The sequence below is a fragment of the Pempheris klunzingeri genome, chromosome 4 (assembly GCF_042242105.1).
Source record: "Pempheris klunzingeri isolate RE-2024b chromosome 4, fPemKlu1.hap1, whole genome shotgun sequence".
Classification (NCBI taxonomy): domain Eukaryota; kingdom Metazoa; phylum Chordata; class Actinopteri; order Acropomatiformes; family Pempheridae; genus Pempheris; species Pempheris klunzingeri.
Window position 1 is genome coordinate 14260920 of NC_092015.1, and position 12915 is coordinate 14273834.

The 12915-nt window shown below is 42.4% G+C and overlaps 2 protein-coding genes across 2 annotated transcripts; one reads left to right on the forward strand and one right to left on the reverse strand.

The window, feature by feature from the left end:
- Nucleotides 1-1616: 1616 nt before the first annotated feature.
- aifm4 (apoptosis inducing factor mitochondria associated 4) lies at nt 1617-8002 on the forward strand. Its single transcript, XM_070829058.1, has 19 exons — nt 1617-1674; nt 2488-2572; nt 2672-2781; nt 2873-2982; nt 3596-3640; nt 3757-3838; nt 4106-4218; nt 4370-4456; nt 4541-4632; nt 4816-4946; nt 5126-5241; nt 5329-5400; nt 5580-5643; nt 5832-5908; nt 6069-6186; nt 6284-6382; nt 6478-6553; nt 6645-6749; nt 7233-8002. The coding sequence occupies exons 2-19, from the start codon at nt 2490-2492 to the stop codon at nt 7261-7263; spliced, it is 1611 nt and encodes a 536-aa protein (XP_070685159.1). The 5' UTR covers nt 1617-1674; nt 2488-2489; the 3' UTR covers nt 7264-8002.
- A 297-nt stretch (nt 8003-8299) lies between these two features.
- LOC139199999 (arsenite methyltransferase) lies at nt 8300-11861 on the reverse strand. The gene is made up of 10 exons (XM_070829222.1): nt 11678-11861; nt 11150-11283; nt 10170-10320; nt 9944-10080; nt 9785-9854; nt 9614-9695; nt 9383-9514; nt 9168-9310; nt 8837-8959; nt 8300-8698 (listed from the first exon to the last, which is right to left on the reverse strand). Exons 1-10 carry the CDS (start codon nt 11711-11713, stop codon nt 8621-8623), a joined length of 1086 nt encoding a protein of 361 aa, XP_070685323.1. The 5' UTR covers nt 11714-11861; the 3' UTR covers nt 8300-8620.
- Nucleotides 11862-12915: the final 1054 nt, after the last annotated feature.

A 12915-nucleotide genomic window follows, 5' to 3' on the forward strand; every position in this document is an offset into this window, starting at 1 on the left:
GAAAAACAGCTCTGCCCTCATTCAAGCCAGACATGAATGACTGCTGTAGTATTTGGTGACACAGTGCCACCTTCTGCTTCAGGGCCATATGGCATTATAACCAGACAACCACACTGAGATATAGACATGGAAAAAATAGAAACCTTTAAGGGACATCACTAATGGGTGGATGAGACCAAGTGGTGGTTCACAGCCCGGTGGTGATGAATGGGGAGGGGGTGGAGATGGTGGACACTTACAAGTTTCTCGGGGTGAAACTAAACAACAAACTGGACTGGTCGGACAACACTGATGATGAAAAAGTTAAGAGTTGAAACATTTTCTCATTTTTGTTTATTTTGTTGAGACATGCCATCTCTTAAAACTCAGAACCAACACATTGAGTTTGCTGAAAGTTAGATTAGCCTTACTTAAGCCAAGTAACATTAGACAAATGCTGTCGTAATGTTACCTTTATGCCACAGCTATTGATGCTAAATCGATCTCTTTATTATCTTGGTGATCCAACTCACCACCAGGTGGTGATCAGTTGACAGCTCTGCACCTCTCTTCACCTGAGTGTCCAAGACATACGGCCGCAGATCTGATGACACAACCATAAAGTCGATCATAGATCTTTGGCCTAAGGTGGTCTGGTACCATGTACACTTATGAACCACCCTATGCTCGAGCACGGTGTTTGTTATGGCCAAACCATGCCTAGCACAGAAGTCCAATAACAAAGCACCACTCTGGTTCAGATCAGACAGGCCTCCCAATCACCCCCCTCCAGGTTTTTGTCTCATTCATCTCCAAACACATTGGAAAACAGTTATTGATCACTTTTGAGGTTAATTGGCCATCAATTAATGGTCATTAACAAGGGTGGGTGAGTGGGGTTCAAACTCCTGACCCCATGCTTACAGTCATTTCCTTAGTGCCATGTCCTACGTCCCACGTCCTACATCAGCTTTTGTGAGGACGTGTGTGTGCAGACCAAGACCATCTGCACATACAACAACAATAAACCTTGGTTCACACCTAACCTCAGGAAGCTGCGTCAGACCAAGGAGGAGGCCTACAGAAGTGGGGATCAGGTCCTGTTCAAGCAGGCCAGAAACAGGCTGACAAAAGAGATCAGGGTAGCTAAGAGGAGCTACAGTGAGAGGCTAAAAAACAGCCTCTCAGCCAACGACCCTGCAGCACATCACCAGCTACAGGAGACCATCCCCCCACCCTGAGGGAAACCTCAGACTGGCTGACGACCTCAACAGCTTCTACTGTTGGTTTGAGAAGCATTCATCTTAAAGCATCCACAGCTTGTTAGTTCTCTCTACACATCCCTAGCTAGCCTCGGGCCTCCCACCACCACAGCCTGTGGGAATGTCGGAACTGAGCCAATCATCTCCGCCCGGCCCTCCTCGGCTCTTTTCGGCCCTCCTCGGCTCCACCTGGCTCTCCTCCGCTCCACACGGCCCTCTTCGGCTCCACTCGGCCCTTCTCGGTTCCTCGGCTCCTTCCGGCCATCCTCGGCTACTCCCGGCCCTCGTTTGCGATGGTTGGATGTGGGAGGAGCTTGCGTGGAGCACGGGACTCCACTGGCTGTCACGCGGCCAGCCTCTCCTGCTCTAGCTGCTGAGTGTGTGATCAGCACAGATGCATCCTTCCTGACTGTGGTTTGGAGGAAGAGACCAGGTGAGCTCAGCTACATAATGTTCAGTCATTAATGCAGCTAAATGTATTCAGAGAGGGAGGCTTGTGTTACACTGGACCTGTAGTTTATTATTGAAGAGCCTTCCACATCACTTCATGCGTCCTGTTAGCTCGGTGTTTCCGCTTGCAGGCATGGAGAGTTAATCATATTTCATATTTCTGTTTACACTCAGAGCGGAGAACAGTGCGGGATTTGAGGCATTTGTCTGCATTGTTTAAATGAGCTTTTGTCCTTAAAGCGTGTGTAGGGCAGGAGGGGAGAGTTACAGAACAACCGGTTTTAAGGCGAGACACTAAAGACATTTCAGTTTAGATCATCTTGAGATTTGGGGCTCTTTTGCTTCCGTAACAAGAAAACGTCCAACATATACAACATATATATGTAGGTGTTTATTTTACCACGCCTTCACCTCTGTTTACATCCGCCACAGTTTCTCATTATTTCGTATTATAACATGGAAAAAAATGTTTTTTTTAATGGTTGACAGTAATTTCTAAGTTATGGAGTGATTTAAAAAAAAAAAAAGATATCCAGAATTCCCTCTGTAAAAACCTTTGGCTCTAATATGTGAACAAAATAAAATGAAATGAAATGAAATGGAAATATATGCAGATTGGGACACATTTAACTAGGCAATGTCTCTTCTGCAAAACTAAACTTAAAACCTTCCTGTTCTCTCAGACCTATGAACAGTGCCTGGATCCTTTGCTGAACCTGTTTGTGGTCCACCCAAAGCCAGTTACAGTGGGCTGTAACTATAGTAAAGTTTTCTCACTGCGGATCGTGTGTCGCAGGTATGAGTCAGTGCCGTGAACCAGGTGAAGAGCAGGAGGAGGTGACTGGGATGGTGTGCCATGAGGGGGACCTGAAAGACGGACAGTAAGTCACAGCTTTTCTTCTTACCGGGAAAAGATGAGTTTTTTTTGGTTGGTTTTTCTTCACTATGTCTCTTCTCCCGTCGCTCTGTGTCTCGTGAAGGATGAAGGAGGTGACTGTGGGGGAGCAGAAGGTGTTACTTGTCTGTACCCAGGGTCAGTACAGTGCCGTTGGAAGCAAGTGCTCTCATTACGACGCTCCTCTTGTCAAAGGTGAGCCTTCCTCTGCTGCCAGTTCCTCATCGTCTATATGAATCGATAACTTCATGACACTGAATTTGAGTCGTGTCCTGTGATAATCCAGGAGCCCTGGTCGGTCACAGAGTGAGATGCCCCTTTCACGGTGCTTGTTTTAATGTCAGAAGTGGTGATATTGAAGAGTATCCAGGTCTGGACTCGCTGCCTAGTTATAAGGTAAAACACATCTGTAGAGGCTTTCCTAACTCCAGGAGAGATGGTGCGTCCAGTTTTAAATGTAGTCACTTCTGTGAATGTCTGCCTGCACATTATTTCCATGTAATTGGTACAAAGAAATAACACTGTGTGTGTCTTTTCAGTCAGAGAAGTCAGAGAAGGTCACGCCCTGCAGGCTTACATGTTTTATCTGCAGATAAAAGTTTAGGTTAGATTTGTCGATGGTGGGCAGTCCCTCGCTCTTTTACTTATTAGTTCAAAAGGAAGAATATGTTGTCAGCTGTTACCACACATGGCATCAGGTAAAAGGAAAGCACACTAAAGTATAGACTTAATTTAAATATAGTTCATATACTTCCACGTGCATGCAGGATGAACTAAAATGATGCTATTGTCAGTGTACCAATAATGTATTTTTAAAATGGAACAGTTATCTGAAAAACTGTGTTCAAATGTCAGTTTCCTGTGTAGTTCTGTTAGCAGGTGTTAGTATTGTTCAGGGTACTTCCTCACTCTCTCCTAACATTACCTTTTATTTTTAGAGTGGCATTAGATTTTAGGTTTCAGCCTTTTTTTTAACTAAACTTCTCTCTTGCTTTTATACATTTTACAGGTAAAAGTTGAGGATGGAAAAGTGTATGTTTCCATCAACAAAAGCGTAAGTGATGGCTGTAGGTGAAATAGATAAAATGATCAAGATGTTTCCTCTGATTTGTGTTAAAATGTTTGACTGTTTTAAACAGTCCCTTTTTTTTGTTTGTTTGCTTCTCTCAGTCTCTGACGTCGACGAGGAGGGTGAAGGAGATGTGCAGCCTGGCACCAGACATCAAACACACCATCCTGCTGGTAGGAGGAGGTAAGGAGGAGCATTCTCTACAGAACGGTCCAAGGCCATCGTAGCATATTATTCAGAGTTGCTGCTTCTGTGAATAGTTGTAGTAATAGGGATTTTAGGGGGATCACCAATCCCTGCTATTGGGACTGAGTTAAGAGACTAAGGTCTAGAGATGGTGCTGAAGTAATTTTAATGGTCCTGTGCTACCAAATGTCTTTAAGCTCCATCTCTGAATGTACTCTCTGAAAAATGACGCTCTGAATATGATGAATTTCCATGATATTCCAGGCCCGGCCTCCCTGGTTTGTGCTGAAACGTTGCGGCAGAACTGCTACCAAGGTCGAATCGTCATCATCACCAAAGACAACCTGCCTCCCTTTGACAAGCCCAAACTGAGTAAGGTGAGACCTGAGCCAGAGCGGAGAGGTGACCTGTATTCATGTGTGTTTTTCATCCAAACACTGATCAGCTGACTTGTTTGTCTTTTTGAGTAAGTAGGTTTTTCTGTCAGCGTTTTTATCAGTTTTTAATAAATGGCGTTTCCTCTTTCAGGCTATGAATGTGGACAGCAGCAGCATCCTCCTTCGCTCCAGTGACTTCTATCAACAGTATGGGATTGAGGTGTGGACACAGAAGGAGGTGAGAGGCAAAATCTGTTTTTGACGTATTGAAAAACTGATCCTCTCTCTGGCAGTGTGTTAATGAATGTGTTTTGTGTTGCAGGTGGTGTCAGTAACACCAGCTGATAAGGCGGTGAAGCTGAGTGACGGCAGTTCGGAGCGTTACGACCAGCTGCTCATTTCCACCGGCTGCAGGTTAGAGTCGCCACCCTGACCCTCAAGTCTCTCAGAAACAAAAGCAAATTTGCGCGCGTGTCACCAGACTTCCTGAACACGTTGGAAGACAATGGAAACGTTTGTGATCACATGTTGGGTTTCGCGGTCCCCGTTTGACGACGGGGCAGCAACGTACAGTGACAGCCCTCGTTGTGTTCGCAGAGCGCGGCCGCTCGGCTGTCCCGGTGGGGACCTGAAGGGAGTGAAGCTACTGCAGAGTCACGAAGACGCCAAGGAGATTCACAACTCCTGCGTGGGCCAGAAAGCGGTTGTAATCGGAGCCTCCTTCATAGGTTATTAGATTTAGTTCTCTTGTTTATCAGGCTGACAGTCTGCTCCATGTGGAGGGTGTCCTTACTTCATTCATAGCCACCTCTGTCAATTTTAAATAAGCTGTTTAAATATTTGAAAAGCTACCTTTAGGCACATGTACATGGCAGGACCTCTGAAGTGTTTTTCATTAACACAATAGGTATGGAGGTGGCATCCTACTTATCGGACAAAGCTGCCAGTGTGGCCGTGGTTGGCACCACCAGATACCCGTATGAGCGATCTCTGGGGCCGGAGATTGGCAAGATGAGCATGCAGGTAAGAAACCAGTACGTGACTGTTGGTCATTGTCTTTTTTTTTTTTTTTAATGAAACAAACTTTAACGCACAGTTTCTCCTTTCAAGATGTTGGAAGAACAAAATGTAAAGTTCTACATGAGCGATGAAGTGACTGAGCTCAAAGGGGAGAACGGAGAGGTAACTCTACCTTCACTCTATTAGCACTATATCGGCCCCATTATGTTCAAATGTTACATGTCAAAATATCTTTCATATAAAAAAAGCCTGTTGCTGCTTCAAACCTATTGTGTACCCACAGTCCACATTCTCTTGTACCGTCCATAAAACAGTCTCTCTTTTTTTTTTTTTTTCTTCAGGTGAGGCAGGTGGTGCTGAAGAGCGGCACGGTCCTGGAGGCCAATGTGGTGATTGCTGGAATTGGTAATTTTATTTTTCTATTTGAAAATGTTTGGATATGCACTTCTCATGAATATGCTAGAGCACAAATCAAAAAGTTTGTTACTGTCCTTTGTGCGGACATTTTAATGCACTGATTCGTTAATGTTGTCAGCCTTATCGGTAATGGTTCCTTAAACAGAGTTGTTCACATTCAGATGTTTGTTTTTCAGGTGTAATCCCCAATTCAGACTTCTTGGCAGGAAGCGAGTTGGAAGTGGATTCGAGAAAAGCCGTGATAGTTGACAAGGTAACGCACAGCCAATAGAGGCCCGCAGCCAAACAAACAGAGACTTATTGACATAGCCAATGAAGCATAAACGTGGCTTTACAGCTGATTTAATTGATCGTGCACTCGTCTTTGTGAGGCTACCGATGAGGCTCTAAACGTCTTTATCTTTTACCAACAGTTCATGAGGACTAACATACCAGATATATTTAGTGCAGGAGATGTGACCTCTTTCCCTCTGAGCCTTCGTGGAGACCAAAGGGTCAACATTGGTCACTGGCAAATGTCACAAGCTCAAGGTAAGCGACTGAGGGATCCAACGGACCTCAGCTTTACTGCGTTTGTCGGACAGGAAGTCAGGAACATGTTACAGGTGAAACTGTTTTTCTCCCTCAGGAAGAGTAGCTGCTCTAAACATGCTGAAGAAACCAACCAAAATGGAGTCCATCCCTTTCTTCTGGACTGTGCTGCTTGGGAAGAGTATCAGATACACAGGTAGAGTATTCACTGAGAAAATATCAGCATTAAATGAGAATATTTAAACCCAGGCTATACTGAGTTCCCCTTTTCATTTCACTTCCTCATTCCAGGCTACGGGGAAGGATACACAGAAATCATATTCAAAGGCAAAGTGGAAGAAAGGAAATTCCTGGCGTTTTACGTGAAGTAAGCAGCTGTGATGTAACTCCTGATACAGCCGAAAACGACTTTATGTTACATGTGCTGATTTTCTCTCATTTCTCCCCTTTGTGATCAGAGATGAGGTGGTGGTAGCTGCGGCCAGCCTGATGTTCGACCCCGCTGTGGCTCGTGTTGCAGAGCTGATGGCTACTGGCCAGGTCTTAACAAAGGCACAGGCTCAGTGAGTGTCGTCACGCATTCGCACAGACTAGACTTTGTGTTTAGATACTGATGCACGTTAAGCACATGAAATGATAGAATTGGCAGTTTAATGTCATTCTTATTTCTTATTCTTATTTTAAGCCTGCATTAACTGATTTTGGCCACTTGGGGGCAGTGTAAATAAGCTATGGGCACAACACTGACCTAACCTGTTAGCAAATGTTTTTATTTACTTATTTTCATTTTTATATATTTACACATGCAGCAGATATGGAGCAACATTATCATTCATTTGGAGTCATGTTCATGACCGGCTGGTGAATTTAAGTCCAATATTCAGTCATTTGGGCAACACCTGAGAGAAATATCTGACTCTGTAGCTGGAAATGTTTCACCCTGTTCACCTGCTAGTCGCTAACTTTGTCCGTCTGCCGTTTTATTCAGGGCAGGTTGCGTGCTACTGCCTCTTTGTTGAATATTTGTTTTGTCCCTTCCTTCTCAGAGCCGACGACCTGAGCTGGCTGCAGATGTAACCGGAGGTCTGCCGTATCCTGGAGTAACCCGTCTCAGTGACGAAGGATGTCTTATTCCTCTCATATTCGTCTCTCCACCACATAATGCCAAACTGCTCCATTCACTGCCTCAGGACCTCTAAAAGTCACTCCGACCTCTGCTCTTAATCAGCGCACTGTTACCATGACAGCAAGCAAAGCTTTATTGAATTTGCCCTTTGTGCAGTCAGTCAATAATCTGATCGCGAACATAGTCTGGATAAGACTATGACTTGCAGCAGTGGGTAATATTAACTACGCAACATAAACACATCCAAACATTTTTGTGTCTATCTTAATAGTGTTGTGTAGTGTTGTCATAGAGCTATAATAATAGTATAGTAAGAGTATTTTTCAGACCACTTAAAACCTTTTGAGAACACACACATCTATCCCCCCTGTCTTACTTACATTATATTTATGTGTAGTTTATTTAAACTGTAAAATACAAAGGTATAAAGGTTTTATTGTTGACACCTGTTTTTTTTTCCACTGTAATACTTCATGCTGGCAGACATGTCGCTTCTATCAAGTGACTGATGTAAACCTCAGATTTGTGTATTTAGTGTCATTAAGTGCCTGATTTCTGCTTTATGGTACATGACTAATTACATCAAACTAATGCTCAGGTATTTAACAAATCCGTTTCAAAACCACTGATGATCATATGTCATATCTACTGTTGTCAGCTCATTGATACATTTGTTACACTGAAGACAATAAAACCATCTGTAGAAAACCTTTGCCTCTTTATTTGTTTGGTTTTGATAGTCATGATCATCTTCCAGTAAAGTTAAGTGTTTATTATGTCTTTGGGTTTTTACCTCCACTTTTGCTCTTTTGAAGTCGGTCTATTTGTCCTTTTTTTGTCAAACTGGCCTTCTGTAAGAGTTGATGTAACATTTTATAAACCATCCACTGTCTGCAAGCACACCCGTCCCTTTTTCACGTACATTTATACTCTGTTTCTTCGGATGGTGCTCAAGTAGGTCGAGATTGATTTGACAATATTTCATAGAAAGAAAAACAATTTTATTACTTATTAATTAATTATTAAGTGCATCAGCTTTTTTTATTTACTACAAAATATATGTTAGTATCTGGACACTTGCATAGTGTCACAGCATTAGCTGTCAAACAATTGTAAGCCATGTTATTATTCAACAAATTAGTATCAGTGCATCACAAGAGGGTAGCGCATAATATGATCTGTTCTGTAATGTGTTGTTATAGACTAAAAACGTAAACTGATCAAAATCTAAAAATGTGTGATGGATTTATTTCTGCAGTTATATTCAGCTATGCTTATCTATGCTTGTATTCAGACTCAGCTGCATCTTCATTTGCTTGTTTTGGGGCATTGTCTCACTGAGGATCCCAGTTTGTCAGCCAGCAGAAATGGGTTGAGGTGGCAGTACTGAGGAAAAAAGTGAAAAAAGTACTTTACAGATTTTTAGAAACAGGCAACCTTTGTTTAATTTGAGTCTAAAATGTGGTTCAGCTTCACTGTCTTTCTGAATGCCGTCAGTAGTTAACCATTTACAATTAAAGCTACCTGTGGTGTTGACTCTGAGCTGGACTCTGGTTTATCCGATATCTGGAGTTTGAAATCCGGAGAGAAACGGGAACTCTGGAGGATTGATGCCATCTCTCCGTTTACCTCCACTGGCACATCTTTCTGCACGGCACAAATAAAACACCATAACAGATTATTTTAGACGTGAATACACAGGATTTATATCTGACATTAAAAAAAACAAACATGTAATCTCACTTTTCCTCTTAATAGAACAGCAAGCCAAAGATTGCACAAGCCCTTGTGTAAACACTGATGAAGCGAATCAGAATCAGCCTGACTGGCATTCTCCGATGTGGCTTTATTATACCTTGAAACAGTGAGAGGAATCAAAGTCCAGCTGATCTGGGAAATCTGCCACAGTCCCTTTATAGGTCGCTGTCGCCTCAGATATGACAGGACTTTTGGGCAGCTTGAAGAGACGGTACGTGCCCGAAGTATAGCTGATGTCGCCTGCAAAATAAAGAGCTGGCTCAAATGTACTGTGCAATAAAAATGATCAAAGTCAATGTTGCCTTTGGGTACCTGCTTTTGCTTTGAGCTCACTGTTGTAGATCACAATGCAGCTTGCTGAAACAAGGTGTGGGGTGCTGAAACCAACGCTGTGGGCCAATGAAATCAGATCCTGCCAGAACAGAGAACCGCCCATTCCTTCGCCTAGGCCCGAAAACAAAGCCAGAGGATACTGGATGTCAATGATGCAGGGACTCATGCCTTTTACCTTGAACTTGACAGGATAATCTAATGTCATTTTACCCCACAGGAATGGATCTTGCTTCATGTGATCGGGAACGATTTTGCTGGCGTACATGTCACTGAAGTACAGTTCACCTCCCTCCTGTGTAAAATAAGAACCATAAACAGTGTGCTCCTCTACATCTTTGTTTTTACACACTAACGTATTTGGTAGAAATCCTTCAGACTAACCTTTAGGACATTGTAAGCTTGCTGAAGCACTGCTTTTTTATCAGGACACAAACAGATGACACAGTTGGATCTGGACACATTAGAGGGGAAAATAGTTCAATCAAAACAGCCCCATAGAAAGAGATCACTGACGGAATCATATCTGTGCTTTAAACCTACAGCACGACATCCATTGAGTCACTCTGTATGCCAGCTTCACTCAGCTTCTCCATGTACCCCTGGACAAAGGAGACGTTGGGCTCCTTATAGCCAAACTTCTTTTGATGATACTCAATGTACTGACGAGACGTGGCGATCTACAGAAATGCAGATATACAGAAATAAAATCTGTTGAAAGTACAGAAATCAGGAGTCAGGCGGTGTGCGTACGAGCATGTGTAATCACCAGCTCCTCCGTCATGTCAATCCCTGTCACGTGTCCGCTCGGTCCAACGAGTTTACTGAAGGCATAACTGTCTCTGCCGGAGCCACTGCCGAGGTCCAGCACCCTGCAGCCCTCGAGCTTTGCTGGGAAGGGAAGGCCGCAGCCGAAGAATCTGGAGAAAAATACTGGTAATGACAACAGTGCATAACCACAACATCAGCATGAAGATGTTACAGAGGTACCAGAAAATAGTGGGACAGAAAATATTATTTTTTATTAGCAAGCTTCAGTGAGACCTGCTGAGGACATGTGCATGGGAAATATGCACAAAAAAAACTTATTCATACACGTTATTGGACTCTATGTAAAATGGCCAGATTAAAACTATGGGATTCAGACTTACCCCATAGTCAGCTCAGCAGATCCTGTGGGGTAGTCTGGCCCTCTCCACAGGTTTGGTTAGTAACTCAATTTTCAAACTGAGCTTTTTGTGAAGATATGGGGTCCCTTCATCAATGAGGTATTGAATAGATAAAGATAAGCTGATCTGATTATAGTCTGCGTCACTCATTTGATGTGATAATAGCTTTCCATCTTGGCACCTCAGTATTATGTTGTGAGATATGTGTTTATGTGCATGTAAGAGAGAGATGTCACTATTATGTGATATGTAACTGTATGTGGACAATATGGGCCAAACAGGATGACATCTGAGTGGAGCGTCGGCCATTGAAGAGTGTGCTTCGGAGTCCGTCCTGTTATTACTGCCTTAATAGCCTTAACCTATGCCTTTTCTCATTTGAATAGATAAGATATTTATGCTTACCCTGTGTAATAAAGTATGCTTAACTCTGATTTTTCTATTTCTTGGTGTAGTTTTTAATCTTTAGTTTGCTACATTAATGTTGAGTGATTTGTCTGTGTGTTTAAAAATGAAAAACAAAGTTCAGTTATTGTTGACGATGTCTATGATGCAAAGGTGAAGGTGAAAGCAAACCTACTTTTTGGTTACCTCAGGATGAACCAGGCTCAGAGCGTCCATCACACTTCTGGGCGCCGGGCGGCAGGACAGGCTGCAGGAGGAAGCACTAGTCTGCAGATCACAAGAGGACTCCAGCAGGCTGCCATAGTACTTCTGCACACAACAGATCAACCAACACACACACACACACACACACACACACACACACACACACACACACACAGTGGATGGTCACCAATTGTCTTTAAAATGTACCTGCACTGATACACAGGCTGTCAGAGGTCTGACACATTCAAACTAGCTGTACACAGATCAAACCACCAATAACAGGACATACTGTCACCATCATAATTATTAGATTTACAGTCAAAGATCATGTGGAGCATGAACAAATGAGAAATGGTGTCCTTCTTCTTCCGGTCTGACATTTTTTTATACATTTGTTTTCATTAAAGAAACACCAGCATTTTCAACTTGAGACAAACTTCGAAGGAATAAAAGACTAAGAAACTACCGTGCTAAATAAAACTGACACAAACTAAAGCACCTTCACGTTTTCTCGCACGTCGTCACAAGTCGCCATTTTACGTCCAGCAGAGTTACAAACACCCGAAAAAAGTGGCTCCAAACTACAAGACAAGCAAAGTTTGTGTTATATAAAGTGAGAGACAATCATGAGTGCATCAGTAAGACTTTCATGGAGGAAATATTTGTGTCAGACCTGCTCCTCCTCCTCCCTCATGACCAGCCGACCCTCCGCTTCCGGTTTATTTTTCAGAATAAAAGCGTCATTTCAAGCAAACAGGTTCAGTTCACATTCATTTCACATGAACACAGCAGTTGTGTAGCAAAAGACACACCTAAAGGTAGATTTTAGACAATCAGCTGTTGTTACTTGGCACTATTTAACACCTGAGCTGCATTACTCTTAAGAAAAGGCCTAATTATGCACAACAATTTAAAGAATGAAGACAGAACAGCTGAATTTGTTTTATATCTGTTGTTAAATCTCTGTAGACCTTTTCAAAATCCAAGGGAGAAGGTCTCCAAACATGTGGCACTGAAACAAGAATGTACCTCTATTTAATTCTGCTATTTATTTACAAGTGACAGAGTTCACTATGGTTTACTATAGATAGTGTTTTTTAATTTTCCTTTTATTCAAAAAGATATGATGATTCCTAATTATCGAGAGCAGGAACAGCTACACTGTTGAAATGACAGAAGGACAAAAGCAGCATCTGTTTACTTTACACAAATATGTCATTTTGGACAAGAAAATGTAAGAACCTATTCAGCTCTGAGTTTGTCCATGATAACAGCACAAGGCTCATACAAACAAATAGTTATTACGTTTCAAATGAATTGAACACTGCACAGTTCACTTCTGTAATCCCTTATCTGCACACTAAAATAGCCAAAGGTAAATCATTGCAGGTCCCCTAAAATGCAGTGAGTGGGAATATTAGTAGTTTCACCTCCAAAACCATTTAAACAGCTACTCAAACAGACGGCTGTAGTTTAAGAGTTTCTATGCTGCTTCCATAAACTCTAAAAAACTGTGGACCTGTCTCACCTCAGATATTAAAAGCTTGGAATTAGTTTCACAAACACTGTAATTACTTAGACTAATAATAATAATAATAATAATCCTTTAATGGTCAATTTTTGTACAGCATACTTCACAGCACACTTTACAACTTGAAATTAGTTCTCTGTATTTAACCCATCATATGTACAAACACATGCCCCACACTCATGCACATGCATATGAACAGACTACAG